Source organism: Miscanthus floridulus, chromosome 11, assembly GCF_019320115.1.
Source record: "Miscanthus floridulus cultivar M001 chromosome 11, ASM1932011v1, whole genome shotgun sequence".
Classification (NCBI taxonomy): domain Eukaryota; kingdom Viridiplantae; phylum Streptophyta; class Magnoliopsida; order Poales; family Poaceae; genus Miscanthus; species Miscanthus floridulus.
The window spans coordinates 72,465,024-72,480,998 of record NC_089590.1 but is presented as its reverse complement, the minus strand read 5'-3'; the positions used below and the strand labels follow the sequence as shown (position 1 = coordinate 72,480,998).

The 15,975-nt window shown below is 46.0% G+C and overlaps 2 protein-coding genes across 4 annotated transcripts; one reads left to right on the top strand and one right to left on the bottom strand.

Moving 5' to 3' along the window:
• Window positions 1-1,309: 1,309 nt before the first annotated feature.
• Window positions 1,310-5,055, bottom strand: LOC136491190 (putative glycerol-3-phosphate transporter 1). Of its 2 annotated transcripts, none has more exons than XM_066487430.1 (3): window positions 4,854-5,055; window positions 2,731-3,834; window positions 1,310-2,064 (listed from the first exon to the last, which is right to left on the bottom strand). In XM_066487430.1, exons 2-3 carry the CDS (start codon window positions 3,719-3,721, stop codon window positions 1,496-1,498), a joined length of 1,560 nt encoding a protein of 519 aa, XP_066343527.1. In that variant the 5' UTR covers window positions 3,722-3,834; window positions 4,854-5,055; the 3' UTR covers window positions 1,310-1,495. The 2 variants fall into 2 exon arrangements, with proteins under 2 accessions (XP_066343527.1, XP_066343525.1); XM_066487428.1 differs by having other exon boundaries at window positions 4,857-5,054.
• A 4,999-nt stretch (window positions 5,056-10,054) lies between these two features.
• LOC136491189 (U4/U6 small nuclear ribonucleoprotein Prp31 homolog) lies at window positions 10,055-14,452 on the top strand. 2 transcript variants are annotated; one of them, XM_066487426.1, is made up of 9 exons: window positions 10,055-10,211; window positions 10,704-10,832; window positions 10,953-11,015; window positions 11,094-11,231; window positions 11,819-12,711; window positions 12,806-12,876; window positions 12,991-13,093; window positions 13,585-13,660; window positions 14,118-14,452. In XM_066487426.1, the coding sequence occupies exons 2-9, from the start codon at window positions 10,830-10,832 to the stop codon at window positions 14,226-14,228; spliced, it is 1,458 nt and encodes a 485-aa protein (XP_066343523.1). In that variant the 5' UTR covers window positions 10,055-10,211; window positions 10,704-10,829; the 3' UTR covers window positions 14,229-14,452. The 2 variants fall into 2 exon arrangements, with proteins under 2 accessions (XP_066343523.1, XP_066343524.1); XM_066487427.1 differs by lacking the exon at window positions 10,055-10,211 and adding an exon at window positions 10,236-10,388.
• Window positions 14,453-15,975: the final 1,523 nt, after the last annotated feature.

The window sequence follows — 15,975 nt, the reverse complement described above, 5'->3', positions numbered from 1 at the left end:
GAGAAGCGGACTGTAAGCTTACAACCGGCTGAAACACAAGAACCAAAAAACTATTTGAGAGAGACAAATGAGTCATGTATTAATAGTGAAGATGTAACTACTATATGGGTGCTGAGAGGTAGACTGAGCCAGCAGCTGATTGTATTATTAGCCTTAATCTAATATCTAATAGATACAGACCCTCAGCTATCAATGTGTGAGAGTTACCGAAGTCTAAAGACTAGCACAAGCAAAGGGTTAAGGGTGGTCTTCAAGAGAGCTCTGTCTGTACGATCTCCAGGATCACATTCAACGTTCCCAATCTAGATCGACAAACACGTACCGCCGCAGGACATTTCGCAGCTAGTACATGCTTAGTTGTGGAACCTTGTGTACTCTCATTCTTGGATTTGCTTTCGCTAATACAGGTTGTCTGACTATAGCTAGTGGAATTGCAGTAGGTACAGCTCCCAACAAAGCACTGATAGAAACGCCCCGCGATGTACATTCTCCTAGTCGGCAAGACGGCAACCATAACGCATCTATCTGTCTATCTATATATATAATAAGAACAGTACCCAACCCCGATAAGGAACAATACCAACACTCTTTTCTTTTTTTCCCCGACGTTTACTGTTGCCCACGCGAAGCGCGGGGTTACCTGTAAGAACTTTAAATTTGAGGGGTGCCACATCGCGATTGCTGTTTATCCGGGCGCCGCAAGGCCCATATCACTGTAATCAACAGTACCATGTACCCGGGTCCGCAACGAACAGTAACAGATCCGCGACCAACCCTCTTTTTCCCTCCCTGACGTTTACTGTTGCTTCGAGCGGGGTTACCGGCTAGTAAGAACTTTAAATTTGTCTGCGATACTGTTCATCCAACGCTCCCAGACTTAAACCACTGTAGATCGGAGGTACCAGGGGCCGCGATGAACAGTGCTAACCCGATAAGAAACAGTTCAACTCGATACGGCATAGTAAATGCCGACAGTGCACACCCGTTCCATATTTTTTTTTTTCCGCACTCCTTCCCACGCGAAGCGTGGGCACCCACGTCAGTAAGAACTTTAAATTTATCTATGATTACTGTTCATCCAGCGCTCCCAAGACCCAGATCACTATAGAGCACCAACACGGGGTACCGGGTCTGCGATGAACAGTGTCCCACCCGATAAAGGACCATGCTAACCCGATAAGAAACAATTCAAACCTGATACGCACAGCAAATACCCGTTATGAAACAGTGTACACCCGTTCCATCTTTTTTTTTTTGCCCGCACTCCTTCCCACGCGAAGCGTGGGCACCCACGCTAGTTCCATATACATATATACCATGACGAACCAGAAGCAGTGAAGCACGGCACACCAGGAGCAAGATCCCAGAAGCGCACCTGCTCCCCTGAGGCCTAAAATCACTGCTCCCCTGAGGCCTAAAATCACAGGTGGTGTGCTCTCCCGCCACCATTCCACGTCACCACGAGACCATAGCCGGCGCAGCCAGCAGAAGCGATCTACGGTTCTTCCATGGAGGACACGGGCAGGTCGCTAGGAGCGGGGGCGGGCGTCCTCCGGGACTCCATCTTGGCGGCCACCTCCGCCACCACCAGCCTCGACAGCAGCAGCCCCGCGACGAGCGCCGACGCCATCAGCATCGTGAACACGGCGCTCCAGCTCCTGGCGGAGATGTACCCCGTCAGCAGCGGGCCGACGGCGGCGCCGATCGACCCCGTGCCGTCGATGATCGCCGTCACGGTGGCCAGCGCGCGGGAGTTGCCGTTGAGGGAGCTGTGCGTGCCGAGGTCCGCGGACACGGCCGTCGTGATCAGCGCGTAGGGCCCGTTCACCAGCATCCCGGTGACGAACATGAGCGCGATGTTCCACGCCAGCGAGACGTTCCCGTAGATGCGGTAAAAGAAGAGCGCCGGTATCGCGGAGAAGGTAAAGCTCGCGGCCGTCAGCGCCCGGGCGTCCAGGTGGTCGGAGATGTGGCCGGCGAGGATGCCGCCAACAACGCCACCCACGTCGAACAGAGTTGACAGTACCCCGGCTTCGGAGTCTGACAAGTATTGTCCACCGATAGCTGAAAACAGAAACAGACATAGTGTTGACGTTAGTATAAATAGTTCTTAGAACCTGCAATACGATGCAGTAAAAAGGCAAAACCTTTTAATTTTTGTATCGTGTATCCATCTATGGCATGACACTGAGTTATTTCAGAATTAGTCAATAGATTCTTTATCTTTCATAGCCTAAAAAAGCAACTATGCACATTGAAACACAGTCTCAAATTGTTCATGCAGCAGCATATTGCCACACACTTGCCAGTAGCACTCACATCATATGTCGCTTTCTTTCATGGTTTGTTTCAATCAAATACCTAACAGTACCTAAGCAGAGTGCAGACTGCATTTCAGTGGAAGTGTGGAACCCAGTGCAACTGGAATGCTATGATGTTTAGAAAAGTCAGCTCCAATTCTACGAAGTGCTTGTCAACATATATAAAGGGTCATAAAGTTTGATTTGCACATCACAAAGGGCTTACAATTTCAATTGCTAATTTGCTTCGACACTAGTATATAATATCTCAAGCACTCACTCTAACTAGTTATGGGCATCATATCATAAGGTTTCTAACTCTAAACACCAAAACATGCTTTCTGATTATCACAGTGTTCAATAGGGGTTCATTTCGTAGCCAAAAAAGAGAGAGAAGCTGTGGTAACTGCAAAAATATGACTTGACAAACCTGTGTGGCTGATATAAAAGGGAAGCCAATACAGGAAGGTATAGGCCACAAGCTTGCAGAAGAAAAGGCAGAGGGCAAAAGGAGCTACACCAGGAATTCTCCACGCCTCAATAAATCCAACTGCCTTTTCTTTTACATCTGGTGAGCATCGTTCCAACAAGGGAGTGTCCATGTCACTCTTCTGATAGTCCTTCAAATGGAGATCCTCCTGGATTCCAATCACATCAGGCCCAACAGGCAAGAAGAGGAACACCGTGAGCCCAACCAGTGCGATCATGATACCGGGCACCGCAAAGGACCAGGACCATCCATACTTCAGCATGGAAGCAGCAATCAGAGAGCCAGATATGTTTCCTACAGATGTGTGAGCATTCCATATTCCCATTATCAGTCCCCTCTTGCTCTTCCCAAACCAGTTGCCAACTACTGCAACCACTGAAGGCCATCCAGATGACTGAAACAGGCCAGACATCATCTGCATGCCCAGAAAGTAGTAGAAGTTGTGTACATCGAACCAGTAGCCGGCTCCAAAGGCGGCGGTGAACAATCCAGTTCCTATCATTCCAATAGTCAGCAGGATCCTCAGATCCACCCTATCGCCCAAATGGCCAGCAAAGAACATGCCAATTGCATATACACCAAGAAAAGCCAAGTCAATCTCGCCAAGCAATGCAGTGCCATCTTCAGCGTTGAACGGAGCCCAACCGCTTGAGAGAGTCGTATTGCTCTCTGCACCTTTCAAATTTTGAAGATAGAGATGACTGGGCCAATGCAACATACCTAGGTTTGTCTTAGGATCAAGAACACTCTTAACAATGCTTGTAGTTTTTCTAGTGGCATGGTAGCTGGCGTATGATAAGAACGTCAGTACTAGTACAAGAGCCTGGCATGATCTGAAGGAGATGGGGCTCCCCCGGACACACTCAAAAAGTTGAATTCCCAAGGGCTTTCTGCTACGCATTTTGCTTTTCTGATGACTTGAGGAGCCCATGAATGAATGCTAAAATTGTGACAACTAAAAGCTAAATGTTGTTAAAACTGTGTCAAGCTTTTGAGCCTCATTCGGCCTATGCTATGAAATTGCCTTGGCGGTGTCGGTGCTGCCTGAAAAGGTCAAATAGAGCCGACATCAGAACCATCCACAAGACCATATATAAGAGCTGACAATTGCGTTTTGTAATACTAAGTAATCCCATGACAATAAGGAAAATAAACTGGCTATCATTTTGACACCAAAAGCTAGCATAAATACTTAAATTTTAATACGAATTAGGTGGGGTGTTATCGCATCGACAATGAGTTCTAAACTATTATTGCAGAACAGTTCTAATTATCGATTTAGTTAATTCAACACCACCCCTTGACATAAGCATAAGCACACACATACAGCTAAAATTAATCCTCCACCAAAATAGAGTAATAGACATACTCCTAATTGCATAGGGAAGGCGTAACCAAACACTAGTGATACTATCAAACAATCCCCATCAGATAAGTATAGTATATAAAACAACCAATATATCCAAATATAGTTTTGCGAGGTATATCCGTATATCTAAACACTTATCTGTAAATACCTTAGCAGTATTAAATTCCTCTGATAGACAGCAGGAGCTTAGTGTCAATCGGCAAAGAATGTCAACAAGTCAACAAGAGGCAAAACTTATGTCAAACATCTACGGAGTACATGAACATCAAAGGCAACACTGCGATTTAATCCGGTCTGCTCCCTACGGTAATCGCCAAACAAAAGGGAAAGGAACGTGCTTTTCACAATGGATTAAACGAACAGCTGGTGGCTGAACTCCATAGGCAGAGAAGGCAAGGAAAATTCGTTCAGATATGCAACTCAGGGAGGGAAAGAAAGGATCAAAAGCGTCAAAGCGAGAGGGAAGGTACGGAGAGCAACATACCAAAGGATCGCGCTCTTCATCAGGAAAAAAAAGAAGAAGAATAGAAAAGGTTGGGATACAAATGAAATCAAATCAGGTTGCTGCCAAACTAGCGAGGGACCGGCGATCCGTTAGCGCTCATCTCACAAAGTAGTAACTGAAAGCATGCTCATGTAATTTAAAGGAACGGAGGAAGAGCAAGAACACGGGACGAGAGGATTGCGGTCGTACCACCTTGAAGCTAGGAGAAGTGCCAGAGCCGCCGCTGTCGTCGAAGTTTTTCCAAGGGAACGGCAGAGCTGTTCCTGGCTGCGCGGAGCTGTGAGGGAGGCGGCAGGCGGAGGACAGATTTCTGGGGCGCGGCCTCGGCCGTGGCTTCCGAGGAGTTCCGTGTCTTATAGGGAAAGAGAAATCCACAAGAGCCTTTGCCTGGCCGTGGTGAGCCGGGGCTTTTTTTTTTTTTTTTTTTTTTTTTTTTACCTTTTTACCTCTTCTGGTTCAGGTCGTTCCCCGGTGAGGTCACACCCACGATTGTTTTATTTGTTTATTTATTTATTATTAGGAGTACCATGGTCTTCTTCTTGTGTTAAGATTGTCAAACCTTTTTTTTTTATGTCACTGTCACCAGCTCTGCAAACCTCTGAAAACAAACTGACCCAGTAGGATTCTTGTACGTTTTGAGGTGCAAAAAAAAAGGATTCTTGTACGTTTGGTTTACACTGACCGTCTACACCCAAGCAATTTCTATTATGAGCCTACGGTGGTACATAAACAGGTAACAACTAGAAGTATCCTGCACTGTTGTATGAATTCTGCTGTGAGCCTACGGTGGTGCGTCAACAGGTAACAACTAGTAGTAGCCTGCACTGTTGTATGAGCTTTTGAGCTACTACTAGTCGGTGCTTGGCGCGAGGCGATCAAGCAAAGGAGGCTTGCTGGTGCTGCTGCTCCCTACGCACACCGGTTGGCGCACCTACTAGGCCGTTCGGATGGGGAAGAATTCAGCCGGATTTTACTGTTTGAGGCTGAAAATCAATGTTCACTCTGCGAACAGCCCCGCCCATGCATGCATCCGGCAGATTTTGCTGGCGGCCAGTTGGAAGCTAATGACAGAAAGGATATAGCGAGTGGATATTCTCCTGGGGACGGATATTCCCATCCCAGCGCTCGCTAAACGCCTCCTAACCGGATCTTCTGGTTAAGCCCCACAACTGTAGGGCCCTCGCAAACACCATATCATGGCCCGTGCGCATGCATGTGCATGTGCATGTGCATGTGCCCGTTTATTCTATGGTCAAATTGCAGCTACCACAACTTCGATAATATAACATCGTCCGTAAATAGGTTTCATCCGATCCATGTGGTAGCAGGAAACGTTGAAAAAAAAGAAAGAAAAAACTTGCCGGCCGAGGAGGCGATCGAGGATCAATGGATCATCTCTGCATTGTCGTCGTGAATCGCTCAACAGTTGATGCGCGGAATGAAGCCGTGGCGACGTGCCTGCACATGATGGGATGGATGATGAAGATTGAAGAGAATCGAGCGAGGAGCGCGTGAGCGTGCATGTAATCGCAATTCGCAAGCGTCCAAGCGTGCAATCGGTGGCATGAGATGAACATGCTACAGAGAGGAGAGCTACCTTCACCTTGGTCCGTCGTCGTACGGAGGGGTCCCGGTGGAGCGCCATTGCTGGGGCCTGGGAGAGAATAGTAAACGGCCAGGTAAACAACACAAAGAGGAAAGAGCAAAGCAGCTTTTGCCTATTTAGGTGTACGGACAGGCGAGAGATAGTACTGGCGACTCTATTGTCGGTTGATTATATTTATATTCTCGCATAAATAAAAGAACATCGGCTTGAATTATGTACGATTATTAAGTACAGCTGCTAAACCTATTTGCTATACAGCTTCAGATAAAAAGAACTTTATAAAAACAATTGTGGAACACATGCTGGGATCAGATAAGGACTCTGAAGCTTACTCACTCTGTCCCTAGAAAAGAGTCGTTCTCGCTTCCCAAAAAGTCAACAGCTTTTAACTTTGACTAAATATATTTAACAAAATATTAATATTTTTTTTATAATTAGTGTCATTAGATAGATTGTTGAATATACTTTTATAATAAATTTATTTGAAGATATAAATGTTGTACGCATTTTATATAAACCTAGTAAAAGTTGAGAAAGTTTGACGAGCACGATTCCTATATCGACTCTTTTTTTTAAGGGATGGTGGGACTACCTGGAAACCCTGAAGCTGTTCGCTTAGCTGAAAAGTTAGGTTAAAAAATAATGTTCGCTAATTTGTTACCCGATAAGTTCAAACGAACACGCATCCTGGCACGGCGTCCTAAGTCGTCGCTCCGGAATATTGTACGGCTGCCCGGCTAGCTACGCTCCAACTGCAGTCTGCAATGAACCATGGACCCCTGCCGGACTGATGAATCAATCATCCACCGCGCCTTGAGCCGGAGTGATGAATCAACGCACTCGGATCCGCGCGCGGCGCGGAGACGCTCCCGCCCGTCGCATCGCATACCTCCTGGCCGTACTGCCACGGCGGCGCCCGTGCCCGTGCCCGTGCCCGGCTGCCGGCGCCTCCGCGTCCGTGGCCACAAGTTTTGTAGGCGTTTTCGTTCGTGAACGACGGGGCCGGCAAAACAACTCTTGGACGAGAGCGCGCGTTTCGTGACGGGGCCGGGCGGGCTTTATCCGAGCGCATGGAAGGAAATAGCTCGGCTGGCGTATCTGTTTTTCTCTTGGCGGGGGACGAAAGAACGACGGATCGGCGAATCCCAGGCCGGCCGGCTAGCTAGTGGCGGACGCGGCCGGCACTGTCGCTATCTCAGCTTCGACGGTCTCGCCAGGCAGGCAGGAGGAAGGCGAGAGGTGCATGGGGCTGGCACGATAAGGAGATGGCCTTTCTATCTCTCCCGAACGGATGCGAAAATGGTACGAAATTCGAACGATTCCTACACGATGGCATGGGCATGGCACAGCCGCACAGCGCGGTGCTGGAGAATTTCATGAGCTACCGGATAGCTGATCGAGGTGTTCTTTTTTTCGGTGGAGATAATTGGCGCCTCGTTCTTTGCGATTAATAGCAAGAAGAAAACCAGAACGGTACGAACGATCGAACGAGATAACTGGATGCAAGAGGAAAACCAGAACGCTACGATCGAATCGAAGCAGATAATTGGATTAGCCGATTAGGTAAACCTTACGACAATCAGCTCAGTGCATACTTAGGACTTGCATTGTTTGTGGGCAGATATACGAGTACATCCAAACAAGGTCTTAACACTGAATTTGTCGAATTTAAAGTACATCGCAAGAGGTCTAACTTAACCCATATGTGCAAACTTGGAAGCTCACCGTTTAAGGTGGGTGCTCTGGTCAATAAGATTACTTCGTCCAATTCATTGGCTTGATCGACAAACGCAATATTTGATGAAAAATATATACAATATAAAAGATACAGATAGATCCAAATTGCATCTTTCTTTCTTTCTTTTTGCCTCGCTGCAATCTAAGATCTCCTATGGACACTGGACCGACTCGAGTCCCATGGATGGCCTAACCATCATGCTTGCCCTTTACTATATCAGATATAGTCGATGAGTCAACTATCGATCTACTTGTGCGTTGTAGGTGCCTGAAGAAGTTTTGGGATGACATCCAATCCTAGGCGATTAGCTGCCTACCAAGCATTGAACGTTGAATCAATTTTACATCCGTATCACATTTGTGGCACACTGTCGGATGTAGTACCGGGGTCCTTGTTAAGGCAGTGCAATCACTAATTGTTCTAGTTTTATGGGCGTTGTGGAAAGAGCGGGGGTGTGCGAGTGTTTGATCGATGGTTTTTGCCACAACACGTGTCAATCGAGAAAACCAAAGACAAGGTTAGGGTTTGGGTTTTACTTAAATGCCTCCTGCATTTAGCATGATACCTGATTAGGAGATACTAGCGTCTCGATATCCGGACAGAAGCGCGCGTCCGGACATCCGCGGAAACGTCGCGCCTGCCGCTCCTTCCTCGTTACCCTCTCCTCTCTCTTCGCGAGTCTGGACTTCATGCCTCCTCCCCGTGCCCGCCGCCGCCCTCGCACGTTCCTTCCCTCTGAATCCCCTCCTCTCTCCGCACAGGTAGGACCCAGGAGTAGGGATGAGGACGACTGGACGAGCGCCCCCCGTCCGCACGCCCCTAGGTGCATCGCACACCTCGACCGCCGGCCCCCAGCACGCCCCATCCGTTGGTCCCGGCTCACCGCACCCCATTCCTCGATGTCCGGGCCGTGTCTCATGACTCTCTACCTCTAAATATGAAACACTTGGATGCAACATACGTCTGAAGCAAATGAAACATTTAGAACGTCTAGATAAACCACTTGCAACTTGCAGCATGAAAACACTTATTGCAACATAAGACTGAAACGGTTGAAACATTTCGAACATACTCTCGCGACATATATGTGTGAAACATATGCAACATCCAGATCGAAACACTTGCAACATACGTTTGAAACAGATGAAGCATTTTGAACAAACGCTTGCAACATGCCTCTGAAAACACTTGCAACATATGCAATATCTCGATCTACTTTTGCAACATCCGTTTCTTTAAAAAAAACTTTTGCAACATCCGCATAAAATACTTGCAACATACATCTAAAACACTTGAAACATATGCTTGCAACATGCGCTTTCAGCACTCCTTGCTATTTCAGAATGGAGGCTCGTCGGCGCGTGGAGTTCACCGATGGCACGGATCTCACCGCTCAGGTGGAGAAGGCCACGACAGATCCAGTGGAGAAGGCCGCGGCGGGTCCATGCGCTCGAGAAGGCCGCGGCAGGCAAGAGGCATGGTGGAGAGGGAGCAAGACGGGCTGCTACGTCCCGGCTCGGTGGAGATGCCGCCTGGCGGAACGGAGGCACAATGGAGAGGGAAGGCGCGGTGGAGAGCACGGTCGTGGTCTCACGGAGACCTATCGTGGCGCTGCGATGAGTTGGATTTTTTTAAACAGTTCGGGGCGAGAGGATGAGCACATAGAAGGGTGGTCATTGGGCTGGTGCGAGCGGCCCACCGTCTGGAGTGTCTGGAGCGGACAGACACCTATAGGATGAATTAGTGTAGCTGGTTAAGCAATTGTACGGCATTATCTCACTTGCATATTCACGTGTTTCTATAATCACATCGTCTCAGGATGCTTTGTCCTAATATCATATGAGAGCATCAGCACTCAAATAATACCAAAACAAATCCTATAGCAACGCGCGAGATTTCCATCCATCTAATTAAAAAAATAAAATATAGGAAAGAGAGAGAGAGAGAAAAGAGAAAATGCAAAAGAAACGCGTGAGAAAACGGCCCAGGAGAAGGCCCGTGCGGGTTCGCTCCCCACTGGGCCGAACATGCCCGCATCCGTCGTTCCACCCCGCGTCCCGGGCACCCGGCGTGCCGCGTGTGGTCTCTCTCTCTCTCTCTCTCTCTCTGCGACGGCTGGGTGGGCTACAACCTCCGCCGCCGCCGCCCTACGCCAGGTGCCGAGGACTTCGTCGGTCTCTTCGCCGGCGACGAGCACCACCAGGTATTCTCACCCCTTCCCTTCTCTTCCTGTTGTGCAAAACCGAGCACCCAAACCCTAACTTAAATCTATTTGGCTATTTGATGCCTACTGACTTCGAACTTCTTTTGCAAAACCTATCGGGTGTAATGTGTACATCGATGTCCCTTTACTGGGTCCGCTACTTTCCCAAACCCTAACGTAAGCTATTTGGCTATTCGTATTCCGATCTGATCTAAAAATTAGTGTAGACATGTATTATTCGTTTTTCTGGCAAAGATTACCCCCCTGGGTTTGATTCGATACTTTATTATAAAGTTTTGATTGAATTGCTATATACTCCTATTCTATAGATTTTTTTGGTTCGGTACATGTATTATGAGTACTAGAATTCACTAGCAGATTTTCGTTTGTTCTAACCTTCGTAGTGACATATTCTACAGTGATTCTCCTACTTTACTAGCGTTGTGCCTTGTTACAATAGCTGATACGCCCTAACCTGCTGTTACATATTAGGCTGAGCTGACTGTCCCATTCAATAAAGAAGGCGAAGGACATAGATACCAGAAGCAACACTGAACTCATCTTGTTAAACCTAGTTTTGGAGTTCTATCTGCTGTTGGAACAACTTACACAGATATCATGGTGAGTTCATTTCCTCTCCTGTTCAGTATCTTATGACAAGTTAACATTCAGTTTTGTGATTCCGAACTTCCTATTCCATTGCCATTCCATTTTTTGTCCTCATATGGTGCCACTTTACAGGCAAACCTTGCTGATTCTTTTCTAGCGGATCTTGATGAACTGTCAGACAATGAAGGCTATCCTGTTAGTTTCTATTTCATGTAATTGTATTTTTAAGGGGTTTTACCAGGTTTTTTGCTGACCTGCTGTAAAATTTTTCAGGAAGAAGACAATGCTGAGGAAGCGGGTAGAGAAGAAGAAGAAGATGATGATATGCCTGACCTTGAGTCTCTTAATTATGATGATCTTGATAGTGTCTCAAAGTTGCAAAAGACACAACGCTATAATGATATAATGCAAGTATGTAATGAAACCTGCCCCCAATTTCTTGAGCATGCTTGGTATTATATATAAATTTGGCTTTCATTTAGTTATTGCGGAAGTAGAAACTGCATTAATGTGGTTGTAGGGAAAATGAACAATGATATTAGGTTGAACAATGCTTTGCACTAGGGAAAATGAACAATTATCTTAGGTTGTACAATTTTTACATCTTTAGCATACTCTCTCTGTTGGGTTTCAACTCTAGCCTACCCCAACTTGTTTGGGACTAAAAGGCTCTGTTGTTGTTGTTGTAGTTGTTGTAGCATACTCTCTCTGTTCCATTTTATAGGTTGTTTTGGCTTTTCTAGATACACCACTTTTATTATGTATCTAGACATATCGTATATCTAGATGCATAGCAAAAGCTATGTATCTAGAAAAGCTAAAACGACCTATAGTTTGGGACAGAGGGTGGTATATCTTATCCAAGCATTGATGCATGTGTCTTTAAGTGAGAATAAATATCTGTGATTATACTCAATGCCACACTGGTTTGTTCTAAAAATATGACGCTGTCGCTGTTAGTATCTTTGACATTCTACCTCTTTATTGTTTGTTTGCAGAAAGTTGAAGATGCACTTCAGAAAGGCACTGACTTCTCTAGTCAAGGTTTCATCCTGGAGGAGGATCCAGAGTACCAGCTTATTGTTGACTGCAATGCTTTATCAGTAGATATTGAGAATGAAATAATCATAATCCATAATTTCATACGGGACAAGTATAGGTTGAAGTTTCCTGAACTGGAGTCCCTTGTTCATCACCCAATCGATTATGCCCGTGTTGTCAAGAAGATTGGAAATGAGATGGATTTAACACTTGTAGATCTGGAAGGGCTTTTACCTTCTGCAATTATAATGGTTGTCTCAGTGACAGCATCAACAACAAGTGGGAAGCCTCTTTCTGAAGACAATTTGGAAAAAACCATTGAAGCATGTGACAGAGCCCTTACCCTTGATGCAGCAAAGAAGAAAGTGCTTGATTTTGTAGAGAGCAGAATGGGGTACATTGCACCAAACCTTTCTGCAATTGTTGGCAGTGCTGTTGCCTCCAAACTGATGGGTACTGCAGGTGGTCTGGGAGCACTTGCAAAAATGCCTGCTTGTAATGTTCAGTTACTTGGTGCAAAGAGGAAAAATCTCGCTGGATTTTCTACTGCCACTTCTCAGTTTCGTGTTGGCTATCTTGAACAAACAGAAGTATTTCAGAGCACCCCTCCAGCTTTAAGGACTCGTGCCTGTAGACTTATTGCTGCAAAATCAACTCTGGCGGCAAGGATTGATTCAATCAGAGGTGATCCAACTGGAAAAGCTGGACGGAACCTGCTAGAAGAAATTCGTAAGAAGATCGAGAAGTGGCAAGAACCGCCTCCTGCCAAGCTTCCAAAGCCACTTCCAGTTCCGGACTCCGAGCCTAAAAAGAAGAGAGGGGGTCGTCGTCTTCGAAAAATGAAAGAAAGGTAAGCTAGCCTAAGCTTCCCAGAACAGAAATATATGCTGAATGATTGTTGTGATTAATTTTTTTTATTTTTCCATGCGAACTTGCCTCTGCAGATATGCACAGACTGATATGATGAAGCTTGCAAATCGAATGCAGTTTGGGATTCCAGAGGAGAGCTCACTCGGTCAGTATGCTATGACGTATTTTATGCTGTCTGGTTGTATAATTTGAATTTCTGCATGCCTTACACTGGAGAACAATTACCCTTGTGACATAATGACATTTTTTTCATCATCAGGTGATGGCTTGGGGGAAGGTTATGGCATGCTTGGACAGGCAGGGAGTGGCAAGCTACGTGTCTCAGCTGGACAAAGCAAACTTGCTGCTAAAGTTGCCAAAAAGTATGTTATATTTGTTCTTTCTCCAGTATAATATTTGGATACCGTTTTCGTAGCACCTGCATGAGATGGAGTCTAGTGCAAAATGTTCTTTCCAATTTTCTGTTTTAAGTTTCAAGGCAAACATTAGCGAACACGCTTGATGACATGTGTCCTCCATTGCAAGATATGATGGGTCACAATAAGAATAGCAAAAATAGATTTCTACATATTTTAGTCTGATTCACAAAGCTTGATATTTCAATGTTTTGCTCATCCCATCCTAATCGTCAATCGGTTCTTTACACACGTTTAGGCAAGTTACACTGCATGTGTGTTGTGTATCAGGCACAATTACTGCAAATCAGTTCCATTATCCTAATAGTGTTTATCATTGTGTTCTCTCATAAATGTATTACTTAACTGCACAATGTTGCTTGTATTTGGAATATTTGTCTTTCACAATGCCCTATGCTGTAACCTCACTTTGATTCTATACTGCCTTTTGATATCAGATTCAAGGAGAAGAGCTACGGTAGCAGTGGTGCAACTTCAGGATTGACATCCAGTTTGGCATTTACACCAGTTCAGGTGAGACTTGTTTCTTGAGTTGTCTGCATGCCTTGTTGAGGGTCTGTTTAATTTGCCCATGTTTTAAGGACACGCTGAAAAGATAGGGCAACATTTTTTCATGTTCCATCTTGGTTCACTAGTGGGTAGCTCCTATGCCAGTATATACCTTGAAGGGTCTAATTAACCTGTCATTTAACTGTATTAATTATATGCTGAATAGCTTGCATGTTCCCTTTTATTCGAAGTCAGGCGCTATGTAATCTTATAGGCTCCATATTATGTAGCATGACTTTGTTTGAGCATTTTCTCCTAAGGTTAATCTCTAGGTCACACTATGTTTGGGTGCATTTTAACATCTTTATCCACATTTGGTAGCCCACTTTTGTTTAATTTCTAACATTAATTTAACAAAAGGGCCATGCTGATATAGGAGTATTTCTCTTGTCTGATGTTCATTTTCCCTTATGCAATGCAGGGAATAGAGCTGTCAAATCCACAGGCCCAAGGAAACCTTCTTGGAGGCGGAACTCAAAGTACTTACTTTTCTGAGACCGGCACATTTTCGAAGATCAGGAGGACGCAATAGAAGCTCCCCCATTGCAACCATCACATCTCATTTGCACTGCATTTGTTGATATCCTTGATGCACTGTAGAAAATCCCAAAAGTTAATCTTGCAATGTTTCAGAGGCAGAGACTTTAGGATAGCAATACACAGTTATTAGTGATGCTTCAAGCACTTAATCCCAGGATGTTTTGCGACCGAACATGAGGTTCAGCCATAGCAAGCCGAGTTTTGAGATTTCTGATATGCCTCGTGTACAAGTTCAAGCGAACGATTTTTATCTCACGGTTACTATAGTCCAGAGAGGTTGACTTGACGGGTCTGCCGGTCTGGCATCTGACTGCGTGTGATACGTCTTGTATCAAGCGAGTTGCGCTGTATACTGGTACTCCCTCTGTTCCATGTTAATTGCCGCTTTCTGGTCACGGGAATTAAGGAGAGGTAAAAAAAAGGTGGGATGCACATGAAATGCGTATAAGAGAGAGATGTATTGGAACTTGGAAGAATTTAAAGATGCATTAGAAAGCAAAAATGACACACTGATAAAATTCAAATGCTAGAATAACACTTCTGACTGGCTGACCGCTGTCACTGCTGCTAGCAGCTACGTAGAACATATTACGTAAAGATTGTTTTATAAAAGAATCCAAGCAACAAATTAAAATGTCTCGTTTGGTACAGCTCACTGATGGAGAAGCTTTTTTTATCGGGCTTGTGCCTGACGTCCGGACGAACAGGATGTTTGGACGCCCACGCGCCTGCAGTTCGTTTCGCGCGCTGACGAGGACCCGCGTGTCTCGAACGTCACTAGCATCGAGAATAGGGGAGGGGGCGGCGTATGCACAGCCAGTGCGGGAGGAGGAGATACACCGAGACGAGGCAACAGAAAGGAGAAGAAAGATGCAACACCCGATCTGCTTTTGCAACATCCAGATGTAACACTTGCAACATACGTTCGAAGACAAATGAAACACTTAACATGCATTACTTGCAAAAACACATGAAAAACACTTGTAAACCATTGTAAAACATATGCAACATCCAGATAAAACACTTGCAACATATGTGTGAAACATGTACAACATCCAAATAAACACACTTGCAACATATGTCTGGAAAAATAGATGAAACATTTGGAACATACGCTTGCAACATACGTGTACAACAATTACGACATATGCAACATCTCGATCTACTTTTACAACATCCACATAAAACACTTGCAATATACCTCTGAAACACTTGAAATATAGGCTTGCAACATGTTAGACGCGACACTAGTGGACGGCGACCACCATGTCTGGCGAGCCTCGAGGCGGTCGCAAAGTACTGCACGGCCACGACGCCCTTGCCGTCTCTAGCGATAGGAGGTGACGAGGAGGACGCCGGTGCCGACGCCGATGATGAGGTGGCGGATGTGCGGGAGAGGGACCTTATACCAGTACCCGAAGCGGAAGCCATCCGAGGATATGAGCAACACCACGGGCTTGGGGAGCTTGGAGAGCGGCCGCGTGACAACGGATGCCATGGTCACGACGGTGAGAGGTGGGCGGAGCAGGACGAAGGCCGTGGCGGCGGCGAGGGCCACGGTGAGGAGCAGCAGGAGGTGGGGAGCGAATGAGGGTTGGGGTGTGGCCACAGATGAGGAGAGGAGAGCGGTGGTGGACAGCGGCGAGTCAGCAGGGTCCAGACCTCGACTGAGTGGGGTGGTTCTGCCATCGACAAGCGATGTTTCACCTGTTAGACTTAGGGAGAGTGGGAGTAGACAG

Bases quoted from the DNA above. Each gene is read 5' to 3' on its own strand.
- LOC136491190 (XM_066487430.1), bottom strand. From the start codon at position 3,721: ATGGGCTCCTCAAGTCATCAGAAAAGCAAAATGCGTAGCAGAAAGCCC. The intron at 2,065-2,730 runs GTTTGTCAAGTC...TTCTGTTTTCAG, and splicing joins CTTTTATATCAGCCACACAG to CTATCGGTGGACAATACTTG.
- LOC136491189 (XM_066487426.1), top strand. The intron at 11,232-11,818 runs GTATGTAATGAA...GTTTGTTTGCAG, and splicing joins GCTATAATGATATAATGCAA to AAAGTTGAAGATGCACTTCA. The intron at 13,661-14,117 runs GTGAGACTTGTT...TATGCAATGCAG, and splicing joins TGGCATTTACACCAGTTCAG to GGAATAGAGCTGTCAAATCC.